Consider the following 16,966-nt stretch of genomic DNA (forward strand, 5'->3'; position numbering starts at 1 on the left):
GTCCCTCCGACATTCCTACCGGAAGTTACAAGCAGTTTTGTCTGTGTTTTCTTCCTAGGAGCAGTTTTTTCTGTGTTTTATTCCAAAATTGCGCTAGAACGCAATTTTGAGTTTTGGGGTTTGGTCTTTTATTAGATCACAATTTTTGCCAGTCCTGATGTGTGTGTCCAAATTGGTGAGTTTTGAAGCATTTTAAGGGGGTCAAATTACAGCTCACAGAGGCAAAAATAGCATTTTTTAGGAACATTTTGTTTTGAAGGGGTTTTTGCCAACTTTTTGTTGATTTTTGCCCTAGAAGGTAAAATTACGAAATGTAGGTCTAAGTCAGTCCTACATAGAGGTTTTTGTTTGATGTCTCTACGACATTGTTAACGGAAGTTACAAATAGTCTGTTTTTTATTTTCCTAAGAGCACAATTTTTTTTGGGGGGGTTTGGTTGCTAAATAAGTTGGGAAGGTTTGCCATACCGATGTGTGTGTGAAATTTGGTGAGCTTTGAAGCATGTTAAGGGGGTCAAATTATGGCGCGAAGGTGCGGAATACGAAATACAATAGGGTCCTCTGTCCCTATTGTACCAAAATGGACATTGTGGTCCCTAATAAATCGATCAAAGCAATTGTTTTGAGCAGTATAGATGACATGCATGCCGACAACACAAGAGTGTGATGAGTCAACACCAAACAACAGGGGGCGGTATAGCTCGGTTGGTAGAGTGGCCATTCCAGCAACTTGAGGGTTCCAGGTTCGAACACCGCTTCCACCATCCTAGTCACTGCTGTTGTGTCCTTGGGCAAGACACTTTACCCACCTGCTCCCAGTTCCACCCACACTGGTTTAAATGTAACTTAAATATTGGGTTTCACTATGTAAAAGCGCTTTGAGTCAATTGAGAAAAGCGCTATATAAATATACAGTGGGGCAAAAAAGTATTTAGTCAGCCACTGATTGTGCAAGTTCTCCCACTTAAAATGATGACAGAGGTCTGTAATTTTCATCATAGGTACACTTCAACTGTGAGAGACAGAATTTGAAAACAAATCCAGGAATTCACATTGTAGGAATTTTTAAGAATTTATTTGTAAATTATGGTGGAAAATAAGTATTTGGTCAACCATTCAAAGCTCTCACTGATGGAAGGAGGTTTTGGCTCAAAATCTCACCATACATGGCCCCATTCATTCTTTCCTTAACACCAGTGGTCCCCAACCACCGGGCCGTGGCCCGATTGGTACTGGGCCGCAGAATAATTTTTTATTCATTTTTATTGAAAAATAAATAAATAAAGTAAAGAAATAAAATGTATTTTTAATTTTTTTAATTTTTTATTAAATCAACATAAAATACAATATACACTTAAAATTAGTGCACCAACCACAAAAACCTCCCTTTTTTATGACAAAAACGTCCCTTCTTCATGAAAAAGGAAAAAAAAAAAAAAAAAAAAAAAAGGACCCCCCCCACCCCCCGGGCCGCGGGACAAATTATTAAGCGTTGACCGGTCCGCGGATACAAAAAGGTTGGGGACCACTGTTTAACACGGATCAATCGTCCTGTCCCCTTAGCAGAAAAAAAGCCCCAAAGCACGATGTTTCCACCCCCATGCTTCACAGTAGGTTTGGTGTTCTTGGGATGCAACTCAATATTCTTCTTCCTCCAAACACGACGAGTTGAGTTTATACCAAAAAGTTTTATTTTGGTTTTCTTCTGACCACATGACATTCTCCCAATCCTCTGCTGTATCATCCATGTATCCATTTTGGTATAAACTGAACTTGTTGTGTTTGGAGGAAGAAGAATACTGAGTTGCATCCCAAGAACACCAAACCTACTGTGAAGCATGGGGGTGGACACATCGTGATTTGGGGCTGTTTTTCTGCTAAGGGGACAGGACGATTGATCCTTGTTAAGGAAAGAATGAATGGGGCCATGTAACGTGAGATTCTGAGCCAAAACCTCCTTCCATCAGTGAGAGCTTTGAATGGTTGACCAAATACTTATTTTCCACCATAATTTACAAATAAATTCTTTAAAATTCCTACAATGTGAATTCCTGGATTTCTTTTTCACATTCTGTCTCTCACAGTTAAAGTGTACCTATGATGAAAATTACAGACCTCTGACATCATTTTAAGTGGGAGAACTTGCACAATCGGTGACTGACTAAATACTTTTTTGCCCCACTGTATATATATATACAGTAGTGGGGCACTGTTTGGTTGTAAGGCAATGCACTGGCTCGTGTTACTGTTGCTTGGACAGCTCATTATTTGTACTTACTGAGTAGTACAATGATGCAGATGAGTATGGCAATGATGGCCCCCGTGCCGAGGCCGGCGGCCGCCACAGCACCCGTGGCGCTGCAGTCCCCGTTGTTGTCACACGGACACACTTTGATTCTGATCATAGAGCGGTTGGACAGTTGAGGGTTCCCAGAATCGGACACAGTGATGGGAATCTCGTACACGCCAGCTTCCAAGTGAGGAATCCTCAACCTGAGCTGAGCATAGTCACCTAAAGAAGGAATGTAGAGACATATCAGTCAATGGGTAGGAGGAGGAACAAATAATGAAAGAATAGACAAATCATGTGCTGGGTTGGGTGTGTAAATCGCTGCAATGCGGATGAGGAGATGCTTTTCAGATGTGGCACAGTGGCAGGGATACACAGCATGTAAGATCCAGCATATATCAGTCAGTCACAGAGACGCCAGTCCCAGTGGGAGAAGACTTCAGGTATGTGATCAGATTTGTCCTCAAGGCAACTGTTGTGATACATCCATCTGGGTGGATTATTTGACAGATGGGCAACTCGGGGGACAAGGAGATGAATGGATCTCATTTGTCACAAATGATAGATCATATGTCAACACTGGATGGAACTTGTATCTCTCACTGGGACATTTTGCTAGACTTTAACTTTGGTGCTATTTATTTTATTCTTCAATCATTTTTAGTGGCATAGAGTATATATGATGCACTCGCATCTCATAATTAGACTTCCCAGTGAATGCAGCATTATATCACTTGCATTTAGTGCTGTTAAATCATTAACATTTGAAATCAGATTAATCACAGGGTTTCTGTTGATTAATAACCATTAGATAAGTCATTTTTCATCAATATTAATCATGTTTCATTTTGCATTGGCAAAGCGAGTAAAAAAAAAACAGTACACAGAACCTGATCTACCAAGATCCAAAAAACAAGTGCTAAATTGCTATATATATATGTATATATGTATATATATGTATGTGTATATATATATATATATATATATATATATATATATATATATATTTATTTATTCCTCGTGCACTAATAAACTGAAACTTGATGTTATCAATGGACAACGATATATATATATATATATATATATATATATACATATATATATATATACATATATATATATATACATATATATAAATTTATATATATATATATACATACATACATATATATACATATACATACATACATATATATATACATATACATAAATATATACATATACATACATATATAGACATATACATACATATATATACATACACATACTTATATATACATACACATACTTATATATACATATACATACATATATATATATATATATATATATATATATATATATATATATATATATATATATGTATCGTTGTCCATTGATAACATGACATTAAGTTTCAGTTTATTAGCGCACGAGGAATAAATAAATAAATATATATATATATATATATATATATATATATTAGGGGTGGGCAAATTAATGCGTTAATTACAAGTTAACTCATCAATCTGTTAACGTCGATAATTATTTTATCGCACATTTGCGTATGTTGTATACATGCTTTTATTTTGTTAACGCCTTTTCTTAAAAAGATGGCGTCGCCCGGATGTGCTTCAGCGTCGAGGGGCTCCTGGTAAAGATGGAACATTTGGCAAAAATACCGGACAATTCTGCAAATTTCATGGCTGGCTTACAGCGTGGTCACTCCGGGATCACTTACGACCGCCAGACAATTCTGAATGTGGATAGAGCGGGCCGTTTTGGACTGAATGACGCGTGCTTGCTAGACCGGCTAGCTAGCATGGGAATACTTTGCCGGCTACATCCAGCGGCCTGTGAAGCAGCGGAGTATATGTGTTGTCTTTCTATTTATGAATAAGGCAGACGAGGAGTGTTGGCTGAGTTCTTAACGTTTACTTTCAGAGCGTGCATATCACAACATACAAGATGCCGTCATGGCAACACACAACCCATACCGGGCTACCGCGCGTGCTCGTCACTCCTGTTGCATGCTGGGTAGGGTAGTTCTTTTTTCCCCTGGCTCATAACATCACAATATAGTACCATGTATATGCGTTCAGTTTATCAAAGCACCAAGCAAACAATCGGAAAATTCCCATCATATCATTTCCTAGATATGGTCAAAATTATTTTAAGTGCACTACGCAAAATAAACACAACATTATTAATATTGCTACTATGGATAATTTAATCAAAAATTCCCTAAAACAGCCCATTACCTATGATATAGGTTTTTTAAACATAAGATCCCTGATAAAAAAAATGTTCCTGCTGTTACCTCAGAAATTGCCTGTCCGGATATTATGATTGTGGCTCAGAGATTTGTATGTAGATTATATTTATTTTCCATAACAAACAGGATAACTTAAATACCCTGGCAGTGGAAATAAGCTTAAATGTTTGTATTTACATTTTTTGAGTTGATTTTCATAAAATATGCTATTTGACTGCTACTGTTTAACAAGGACTGATTTGAATTGTGTTTGCACAACAAATGTTTTGGCGCTTTTGTTCATGTGGGAGAATATTCCAATAAAGGTGCACTACACACTACTTTTGAATTCATTATTGGGCTTTGCGTATACAATGCAGTTAATCGTGATTAATCAGAGAAAAAGTGTGATTAACTTCGATTAAAATTTTTAATCGTTGCCCAGCCCTAATATATATATGTATCAACATCAAGTTGACATCAAGTTTCAGTCTATTAGTGCGCGAGGAATATATACATGTATATATATATATACATATATATATACATGTATATGTATGTATATATTATCCATATATATATATTATTATATGTATGTATATGTGTACATATATATATGTACATATATATATCCATCCATCCATCCATCCATTTTCTACCGCTTATTCCCTTTCGGGGTCGCGGGGGGCGCTGGCGCCTATCTCAGCTACAATCGGGCGGAAGGCAGGGTACACCCTGGACAAGTCGCCACCTCATCGCAGGGCACATATATATATATATATATATATATATATATATATATATATATGTATATATATATTCCTCGCACACTAACAGACTGAAACTTGATGTCACGTTATCAACGGAAAAAGGCATTTGTACACAATATGAGCGGCTAGGAGACACCGAGAGTAACAAGTGGTAGAAAGGTCAGATTAACAAAAAAAAATAAAAATAAAAAAGCATTCATTTATTTATCTTTTTTAATCTTGGGACTCCCCTCGGACCGTTTTTTAGATGCTGGTGGGCCAGATCCGTAGTTTGGGGACCCCTGTTTTATAAAGTAAAAGTAAGCAGCCGTACGGAGAGATAATTTCACTAGTTTTTAGTATTTTTCCTCTAAAATCCAGTCTTTTATCTCATATTTCGTCAGCTCATTTTTGCAGTGTCACGTCTTCCATATTGACTTGTGTGCTTTTGCAGCCTGTCACTACCGGATCAACAGTCCATTCACGCATTTGCGGTGCTAACTCTACTTGGACACACTTCGACCATACTTGCCAAACCTTCCGATTTTCCTGAGGGACTCCCGAATTTTAGTGCCCCTCCCAAAAATCATTCGGGAGAATCAAAACCATTCTCCCAAATTTTTCCCGATTTCCACCCGGACAACAATAGTGGGGGCATGCCTTAAAGGCACTGCCTTTAGTGTCCTCTAAACCTTTCGTCACGTCCGCTTTTCCTCCATACAAACAGCGTGCCGCCATAAAGTCACATAATATCTATGTTTTTTCACAAACACACACACAAGTGAATGCAAGCCATATTTGGTCAACAGCCATACAGGTCACACTGAGGGTTGCCGTATAAACAACTTTAACACTGTTACAAATATGCGCAACAATGTGAACCCACACCAAACAAGAATGACAAACACATTTCGGGAGAACATACGCACGGTAACACAAAATAAACACAACAGAGCAAATAACCAGAACCCCTTGCAGCACTAACTTTTCCAGGATGCTACAATACACACCCCCGCTACCACCGAACCCCGCCTGCCCTAACCACCTCAAGGTTGGCAGGTATGACTTGGACACAAATGTGTTTTTTAGGGATTTATAGTCATTCTGCACTTGAGATGTATTTATTGCATTCAAATATTCAATCAGATTAATAATGCCAGTGTATTATCTTTATTATTATGTTGATTCTGACAGCCCTACTTGCAAATATGATTAGAATAGAATGAATTTACCGCTGATTCTGTTAATGGTCCAGTTGCGGCGCACACTGGGAGGAAATGTCGGCAGCTCGAACCCAAACGGCCCCACATTGGGGTCGGAGTCGGCGTCCGAAGCGGTGATGTTTATCCTAGAATTGGGGCGTGCTCGTTGACACACTTGGCCCTCCTGGGGTGTAAGTACTGGCGGGTTGTCGTTCACATCGATCAGGTAGATCTGGAGGGTTCCCGTCCCGCTGGCTTGAGGAGAACCTGCAGGGAGGAGAGCAGGCGTACAGATCAAAGGAGGCAAGAGGATAAGCACTTGAAGAAGTGATGAGACAGTAATGCAGAGACAGAGTGAGGCAGGGGGGAGGTGAGCTGAAAACAAATGCAGATGGTGCATGAAACAAGAGAAAAGAGTTGGAGGCAGTCTGGCGATGAAGAATTCTGTTATCTACACCCAGCACTGCAGGCGGACACACACTTTGACGAGAAACACACGCTCTGAGCAGCGCAGCCCAAGAATTGGCTTGGGAGAGACGTTGTTGTTGTTGTTGTTGTTGAAAGTTCTTGTGCAGCATTTCCAAAAAGAACATCAAAAGTCGAACGCCCCAAGGTGGTAAAACCTGGAATTTGACCAAAAATAGGGTACTAAAGTGCACCAAATGATATGAAAACCATCATGGATGACGCCAAGCAAGATCTTGCACCAGACCTTAGGGCTCTTCCTGAGATTTACATGTATGTTTTGTTTTTTCTCCCTTGGAAAATAGATATTTGATCTTAATTGGATTATTACCTGGTTAAATAAAGGATAAATAAAAAAATACATAATTTATTTATTTGAGTTTTTGTAATAAGTAAACGCCCCGTGGACTTTTTGAGCCTGTTTAGCCGATTGTGGCGCAAGCTCACGCAGTGATTGGGTCCATGACGATGACTTCTGTTTTGTTTGATCAGCCGTTTTACTGCCGTGTTACAGGCACCGTTTGGAAACAATCAAGGTATGTAAATAAGAAAGTATGGAATATGGGCAGCATGGTGGAGGAGGGGTTAGTGCGTTTGCCTCACAATACGAAGGTCCTGAGTAGTCCTGGGTTCAATCCCGGGCTCGGGATCTTTTTGTGTGGAGTTTGCATGTTCTCCCCGTGAATGCGTGGGTTCCCTCTGGGGACTCCGGCTTCCTCCCACTTCCAAAGACATGCACCTGGGGATAGGTTGATTGGCAACACTAAATGGTCCCTAGTGTGTGAATGTGAGTGAGAATGTTGTCTGTCTATCTGTGTTGGCCCTGCGATGAGATGGCGACTTGTCCAGGGTGTACGCCGCCTTCCGCCCGATTGTAGCTGAGATAGGCACCAGCGCCCCCCGCTACCCCAAAGGGAATAAGCGGTAGAAAATGGATGGATGAAGAATATTTCAGTGTAAATAATTCATTTCACAGCATATATATATACATATATATATATCCATCCATCCATTTTCTACCGCTTATTCCCTTTTGGAGTCGCGGGGGGGGGGGGGCGCTCGCGCCTATCTCAGCTATAATCGGGCGAAAGGCGGGGTACACCCTGGACAAGTCGCCACCTCATCACAGGGCCAACACAGATAGACAGACAACATTCACACTCACATTCACACACTAGGGACCATTTAGTGTTGGCAATCAACCTATCCCCAGGTGCATATCTTTGGAAGTGGAAGGAAACCGGAGTACCCGGAGGGAACCCACGCATTCACGGGGAGAACATGCAAACTCCACACAGAAAGATCCCGAGCCTGGGATTGAACCCGAGACTGCAGGACCTTCGTATTGTGAGGCAGACGCACTAACCCCTCTGCCACCGTGAATCCACCATCTTTTTACACTGTGACAAAAATGGTTTAAAAAGGCAACATGTGAGACTCACACTTGTAGTCCCCCCTTGTCATCTTGTGTGATTTAAACTAACAATTAAGTGTTTTTTTCATTTTTATTTCTCAACATTACCAGCGGGTAACCTATTTTGACCTTTGTATAACAGTTACATTTTTCAAAGAGAACCCCCCCCCCACAAAAACACTAATGGTAGCTTATGGTGCCATTAGTGGTTTCACAGAACACATTTATTTGAAAAACCCCCTATATTTTTCACAATTACTAGGGTCGAGAAAAAAAATGGTGTTTACGGCGGTCAATCACAAGGTCTCGTCAACACGTACGCGCGGGGAGCGCTTACACACATGCAACAGCAGTTTGCAGTCATGTTGTTGTAGAATATGCATTCATAACAAAATCACAATTATCAGCTAACAACACACAAAGCTGACGCGCCTGCATGTGTTACGTAGTTACGTAATTGCGTAAAAGGACGGGATATACTGTGTATAATACACTGGAAAGCTAGCGCCATCTAGGCATCTGTGTATGTATTGAAAACAGCACCTTTAAAGGCAAACTGAAATGAGATTTTCTTATTCAAACGGGGATAGCAGGTCCATTCTATGTGTCATACTTGATCATTTCGCGATATTGCCATAATTTTGCTGAAAGGATTTAGTAGAGAACATCGACGATAAAGTTCGCAACTTTTGATCGCTAATAAAAAAGCCTTGCCTGTACCGGAAGTCGCAGACGATGACACACATCTCCTCACATCTTCACATTGTTTATAATGGGAGCCTCCACCAACAAAAATAGCTATTTAGACCGAGAAAACAACAATTTCCCCATTAATTTTAGTGAGGATGAAAGATTCGTGGCTGAGGATATTGATAGCGAAGGACTAGAAAAAAAAAAAGGCAATTGCATTTTAAGCGATTCAAAGGTTTTTAGACACATTTACTAGGATAATCCTGTGAAATCCCTTATCTTTCTATTGTGTTGCGAGTGTTCTAGTGAGTTAAATAGTACCTGATAGTCGGAGGGGTGTGTCCACGGGTGTCTTGACGCCAGTCTCTGAGGGAATTAGTCACGGCAGCAGCAGCACGACAGAATTTCCGCTGATCTCCGATAAGAGGCGACTTTTTACCACAATTTTCTCACCGAAACCTGCCCGTTGACAAGTGGTCGGCATCCATGTTCGCTTGACCGCTCTGATCCATAGTAAAGCTTCACCACCGGGAATTTTAAACAAGAAAACACCGTGTGTTTGTGTGGCTAAAGGCTAAAAGCTTCCCACCTCCATCTTTCTACTTTGACTTCTCCATTATTAATTCAACAAATTGCAAAAGATTCAGCAACACAGATGTCCAAAATACTGTGTAATTGCGCGATGGAAAGAGACGACTTTTAGCCGTTTGTGGTGCTGCGCTAATATGTCCCCTCCAACTCGAGACATCACGCGCACGCGTCATCATTCCGCGACATTTTCAACAAGAAACTCCGCGGAAAATATACAATTTATATTTAGTAAACTAAACCGGCCGTATTGGCATGTGTTGCAATGTTAATATTTCATCATTGATATATAAACTATCAGAATGTGTGGTCGGTAGTAGTGGGTTTCAGTAGGCCTTTAATAATGTTAAGATATTTTTGAAATGTTTATTTACATACCTTAATTGTTTCCAAATGGCGTCTGTAACACGGCAGTAAAACGGCTGATCAAAAAAAACAGAAGTCATTGTCATGGACCTATTAGCTGTGGAAGGTAGCTCTCCAATCAGCTAAACAGACTTAACTTCACGGTGACGTTTTGGTGAATTTACCTTGTAATTTGTGAAACTGAAACACTACAAAAAGTATGTTGTTGTAAGTTAATAATACTAACACAGACAAATGTAAGCATGCTAGCATTTTAGCTAGCGTCATTATGTTATGATAGCACACGCAAATATGCATGAAAACACTCCTACTGACATCACACATGGGACGGTTTAGTATAAACGGTTTTAGTTCCATTGTAAAACTTACAAATATTGTTGGAGTGAGGAATGAATGGGTATCCATAGGGGTAAAAACGCACGGCTAGAAAGTTGAACGCAACTTTTACTTCCTGTTGTTAAAAGCACTAAATGGAAGAACACTGCAGCACATGTAGTGGCCACGTTCGTCCAAAAGATGGTGCCATAGCGCAAAAAATAAAACACATTTTCAGTGGTTTTGATGCAAACAGCCCCTTTAATAATGTTAAAATATTGCTTAAAAATGTCTGTACAGTGAATAAGGTTAACATAATGTTTTCATCTATTTGTTTGATATATTTACATTATTTTGTTATTGTTTTCAAACCACTCAGGGGTCACCCATCCCCTAAAGTTATGGCGGCACTATGTACAAGGTGTGTCAAAAAAAAGTTCCAGGATTTTTAGTATTTTTAATTCAGCTGTTTGTTATGCTTTTACAAAACCCCCAAACCAGTGAAGTTGGCACGTTGTGTCATTTGTAAATAAAAACAGAATACAATGATTTGCAAATATTTTTCAACTTATATTCAATCGAATAAACTGCAAAGACAACATATTTAATGTTCCAACTGAGAAACACATCTTTTGGGGGGGCAATTAATTTTTATTTAGAATTTAATGGCAGCAACACATTGCAAAAAAGTTGGCACCTGGGCATTTTTACCACTGCGTTACATGGCCTTTCCTTTTAACAGCACTCAGTAAACGTTTGGGAACTGAGTAAACCAATTTTTGAAGCTATTCAGGTGGCGTTCTTTCTCATTCTTGCTTGATGTACAGCTTAAGTTGTTCAACAGCCCGGGGTCTCTGTTGTGGTATTTTAGGCTTCATATTGCGCAACACATTTTCAACGGGAGACACGTCTGGACCTGAGGCAGGCCAGTCTAGTACCCGCACTCTTTTACTATGAAGCCACGCTGTTGTAAAACGTGGCTTGCCATTGTCAAAAGTCATCGAGCTATTAGGGATTAGAAAACTGTCATCATTTGTAAAAACAACCATGATTTTAGCAGACACACCTCACAATTTACAACAAAAATGCTGTCATGGATAAATATAATACACATTAATTAAGTTGATCTGTTAAACATAGTGCCCACCTCATAAATGAAAATTAATCTGTTAAAATGTTCAAGTTTGTTGTGAGGTGGTTCCATACCTTTATGGCTTTATATAATGGGTGTCAAACTCTGGGTGTCATTTGGCCCTTGAGGCAATATCAAATTAACATTAGAGCTGGCCCGCCGCTGTAACACCACATTCGCCACTAATACTCATACTCGTCAACCCTCCCAATTTTCCCGGGAGACTCCCGAAGTTCAGTGCCCCTCCAGAACTTTTCCCGATTTCCATCCGGACAATAATATTGGGGGCGGGCCGTAAAAGCACTGCCTTTGGCGTTCTCTACATGTCGCCAAGTCCGATTTTCTTCCATAAAAACAGCGTGCCGGCCCACTCACATAATATATGCGGCTCATACACACACACAAGTGTATGCAAGGCACACTTGGTCAACAGCCATACAGGTCACACTGAGGGTGGCCGTATAAAGAAGGTTAACACTGTTACAAATATGCGCCACACTGTTAACCCACAGTAAACAAGAATGACAAACACATTTTGGGAGAACATCCGCACCGTAACACAACATAAACACAACCGGACAAATACCCAGAAGCCCTTGCATCACTGGACGCTACAATATACACCCCCGCTACCACCAAACCCCGCCCCAACTCAAACCCGCCGCCGAAAAAAGGCATTAAATTTGTGTTTTTATTTTATTTGATATGCCATTGATATTTTTTAATTATTATTATTTGAAATTGGATTTTGCATATCAATATAAAGTTATATAAGCCTTGCTTGGTCAATATTCAATGCAAAACTTGTTTGGGTCTCTATTAAAGGGTTAATTTGTTCAACCTTGGCCCGCAGCTTTGTTCAGTTTTAAATTTTGTCCCACTCTGTATTTGAGTTTGACACCCCTGCTTTATATGAAAAGGCTGATTGTGCAATAGATGTTTTACATCTGGGTACGCTACACTGCCCCCTGGTGGAGGCTCGTGTGGTACAAATGCCACATTGAACCCCCTAAGAGCCAACCGGAACAACTGGTCTTACTTGCGAGCATTAGCTTATAGCTTGAGATGGACATAACTTTGTTTTTTTAAGAAAACGACATTCAAACCGCAAAACACGGAAGAGAAGAGTGCTGGTCTGTTGAACAAACAGACTACTGTGGACTGCAGAATATATTGTTGTTAAGTCTGCTCACATGCTGTCAGGAAGTTGAACTGAATTACCGATGCGGTGCAAGCATTGACAGTTTTCTCCAGAAGCCCATCAGTGCTACTTGGACAATGTTTTTTCCTCTGCGAGACAGTAACTTGATGCCTCGACTATTCGAGGGCCGGTCGCCAGAGGCCCTAAGGTCCATTGACCATCTCGTCAGGTATGATTGGATGGGTGCCTTGTTGCTTCCTTTTTGTGCGTCTCGCTTCAGTAGAATAAATACAACCCATTTCAGTCCAAAGTGGATAATGTTGCCTTGTTGACAGTTGGCAGAATAATCAATAGACAGTTGACACTTTAGAGCATCAGTTGGTGTGCTTCAGGCCTATCAGGCCTCAGAAGTCATCTAGCTATTAGGGATTCAGAAAACTTTTACTCCATGCAACTGAGTAACACACTGGAGAAAGTATACACTGCAAAAAAAATAGTCTGTAGATTTTATGGTAAAACAGTGGTGGCTCAGTCTCCAGATAATTCCTGTAAACATTTTAGTTGTAGCGTTTTTTAATTACAATAATTGGGTAAAAATGTTTGGTAACACTTCAGTATGGAGAATGTATTCACCATTAATTTGTTGATTATTAAAGTAACAAAGACTTAATTTAGAGTTATTTGGACACTAGAGGGACATATAGGGTTAGGGTTTGGGTTAGGGTTAGGGCTAGGGTTAGGGCTAGGGCAGGGGTCGGCAACCTTTACCACTCAAAGAGCCATTTCGACCCGTTTCACAAAATGAGGAAGACAATGGGAGCCGCAACTATTCTCGCTGATATCTGCTGGTGGTCACCCAGTTGACAAGGATAAGGGCATGATTTGAAGCCATTGCCTTAAACACCTTCTACAACATGTACAAACTGCTTGCCAGTCCAGCAACATGTAGTGAGAGGCTTCCGCAGATGCACGCACGCGACTGGAAGGCATACTGGGTGACACAGAGTACACTGACGGTTGTGATATAAGCAACTTTAACACTCCTACTAATATGCGCCACATTGTGAACCCACACAAAAGAAGAATGACAAACACATTTCGGGAGAAAATACTCACAGTAACACAACATAAACGCAACACAACAAATACCCAGAATCCTTTGCATCCATGACTAATCCTGACTATGTTATATACCCCGCCCACCTCAACCACGCAGGGAAGAGGGGAGGGAGGGGTTTGGTGCTCGTGGGGTGTATAACAGTCAGGAAGTGTCATGGATGCAAAAGATTCTGGGTATTTGTTGTGTTGCGTTTATGTTGTGTTACTGTGAGGATTTTCTCCCGAAATGCGTTTGTCATTCTTCTTTTGTGTGGGTTCACAATGTGGCACATATTAGTAGGAGTGTTAAAGTTGTTTATATCACAACCGTCAGTGTACTTTGTGTCACCCAGTATGCTTCGCAATCTCATACATGTGCCGATAGAAGCAGCGAAATGCATGTGTCCGGTCGGCACGCAAATAGCATTCCGTGAATGGCGGGCGCGATGACGTTCAAGAGGACGTTAAGAGTAATTTCATCACGGCACGCCCTTAATATTGTAGTCCGAGTGAAAATTGGAGAACGTTGACTCCGGGTGATGTCCGGGAGAGGCATTGAATTCCGGAATCTCCCCACAACAATCTGGGGGGTCGGCGATTGTGCAGATGAGCCGCATCAGAGTTGCCAAAGAGCTGCATGCGGCTCCGGAGCCGCGGGTTGCCGACCCCTGGGCTAGGGTTAGGGTTAGGGTTACTAATAAGCAATAATTCTGAGGTTATTGAGGGAAGACTCTTAGTTAATGGCTTACTGGTTGTGTAATAAGGCCATGCAGCATAAGGCATAAATAAGTACTTAATAATGACTAATTAAGAGTCAATATATTATTAATTGGCATGTTAATAAGCAACTAATTAACGGTGTTGGCCAAATTGAGTATGACAATATTTGAAGGCATTTTTGGGGGGAATTTTTCCCGTCATCCACAATCTTATGTGAGACAAGAAAATAAGTATTTCCCTTTTCTGTGGATTCTAAATTGTAAAAAAAAAAAAACAGCTAGTCAGAAGCAGCCAATAGTTCAGGTAATTTGGATACACATTTATAATAACTAGGGCTGCGAATCTTTGGGTGTCCCACGATTCGATTCAATATCGATTCTTGGGGTCACGATTCAATAATATATGGAGTTTTTCGATTCCGTTTGATTCTCGATTCAAAAACGATATTTTTCCGATTCAAAACGATTCTGTATTCATTCAATACATAGGATTTCAGCAGGATCTACCCCAGTCTGCTGACATGCTAGCAGAGTAGTAGATTTAAAAAAAAAAAAGCTTTTATAATTGTAAAGGACAATGTTTTATCAACTGGTTGCAATAATGTACATTTGTTTTAACTATTAAACGAACCAAAAATATGACTTATTTTATCTTTGTGAAAATATGGGACACAGTGTGTTGTCAAGCTTATGAGATGCGATGCAAGTGTAAGCCGCTGTGACACTATTGTTCTTTTTTTTTTTTTTGTAAATGTCTAATGATAATGTCAATGAGGGATTTTTAATCACTGCTATGCTGAAATTATAACTAATATTGATACTGCTGTTGATAATATTCATTTTTGTTTCACTACTTTTGGTTTGTTCTGTGTCGTGTTTGTGTCTCCTCTCAATTGCTCTGTTTATTGCAGTTCTGAGTGTTGCTGGATCAGGTTTGGTTTTGGAATTGGATTGCATTGTTATGGTATTGCTGTGTAGTGGTTTGTTGGATAGATTAAAAAAAAATATATATATATCGATTTTTTTAAAATGAGAATCGATTCTGAATCGCACAACGTATTTGATTAGATTCGTATTCGAATCGATTTTTTCCCACACCCCTAATAATAACGTGTAATATTTACAGTATTTTGGTAATTTTAAGCATTATAGTAGATTCTTTCCGTTGATCTCTAAGAGCGCATAGCAAAGGTCAGGACAGGTCTGGACTACAAGCAGGCCAGTCTAGTACCCGCACTCTTTTACTATGAAGCCTCGCTGTTGTAACACGTGGCTTTATATTCACTTGCTGAAATAAGCAGGGGCGTCCATGATAATGTTGCTTGGATGGCAACATATGTTGCTCGAAAAACTTTTTGTACCTTTCAGCATTAATGGTGCCTTCACAGATGTGTAAGTTACCCATGCCTTGGGCACTAATGCACCCCCATACCATCACAGATGTTGGCTTTTGAATTTTGCGCCTATATCAATCCTTTTCCTCTTTGGTCCATAGGACACGATGTCCAAAGTTTCCAAAAATAATTTGAAATGTGGACTCATCAGACCACAGAACATTTTTCCACTTTGCATCAGTCCATCTTAGATGAGCTCAGGCCCAACGAAGCGGCAGCATTTCTGGGTGTTGTTGATTAATGGCTTTGCAAAGTAGAGTTTTAACTTGCACTTACAAATGTAGCGACAGTGGTTTTCTGAAGTGTTCCTGAGCCCACCTATGTGGTGATATCCTTTACACACTGATGTCACTTTTTGATGTCTGAGGGATCGAAGTCCATAATACCATTACTTATGTGCAGTGATTTCTCCAGATTCTCTGAACCTATTGATGATATTAAGGACCGTAGAGGGTGAAATCCCTAAATTCCTTGCGATAGCTCGTCGAGAAATGTTGTTCTTAAACTGTTCCACATCTTGCTCACGCATTAGTTGACAAATTGGTGACCCTCGCTGCATCCAATCCAATCCAATCCAATCCACTTTATTTATATAGCACATTTAAACAACAAAGTTTCCAAAGTGCTGCACAGCCATGTTAAAAACAATATTATGCCATATATATATATAACAATAATATATTTGGAACATCCCTTGTTTGTGAACAACCGAGCATTTCATGGAAGCTGCTGTTAAACCTATTCATGGCACCCACCTGTTCCCAATTAGCCTGTTCACCTGTGGGATGTTCCAAATAAGTGTTTGATGAACATTCCTCAACTTTCTCATTCTTTTTTGCCACTTGTGCCAGCTTTTTTGAAACATGTTGCAGGCACCAAATTTGAAATGAACTAATTTTTTGCAAAAAAAAAAAAGTTTTCCAGTTCGCATGTTAATTATCTTGTCTTTGCAGTCCATTCAATTGAATATAGGTTGAAAAGTATTTGTATTGTTTTTATTTACGATATACACAACGGGCCAACTTCACTGGTTTTGGGTTTTGTAAGAGAGCTTTATAGGCGGAACAGAGGAATCCCTTTACCTGCATTGTTAGCCGCCTTGTACTTTACTACTCAGAATGCACAGAATGGGAAACGTGTGTTCATTTCCACACATAAGGATTGTGAAAGG

The 16,966-nt window shown here is 40.0% G+C and overlaps 1 protein-coding gene across 2 annotated transcripts in view; it reads right to left on the bottom strand.

Moving 5' to 3' along the window:
- Positions 1-16,966, bottom strand: part of cdh4 (cadherin 4, type 1, R-cadherin (retinal)) — a 706,961-nt gene that overhangs the window by 23,884 nt on the left and 666,111 nt on the right. For both annotated transcript variants that reach the window (XM_061874925.1, XM_061874926.1), the window contains 2 exons: positions 6,504-6,740; positions 2,278-2,511 (listed from right to left, as the gene is read on the bottom strand). In XM_061874925.1, coding sequence (XP_061730909.1) covers positions 2,278-2,511; positions 6,504-6,740 — 471 coding nt within the window. The remainder of the gene's footprint in view (positions 1-2,277; positions 2,512-6,503; positions 6,741-16,966) is intronic.

This window comes from Nerophis ophidion, linkage group LG16 (genome assembly GCF_033978795.1).
Source record: "Nerophis ophidion isolate RoL-2023_Sa linkage group LG16, RoL_Noph_v1.0, whole genome shotgun sequence".
In the NCBI taxonomy this organism is placed as follows: domain Eukaryota; kingdom Metazoa; phylum Chordata; class Actinopteri; order Syngnathiformes; family Syngnathidae; genus Nerophis; species Nerophis ophidion.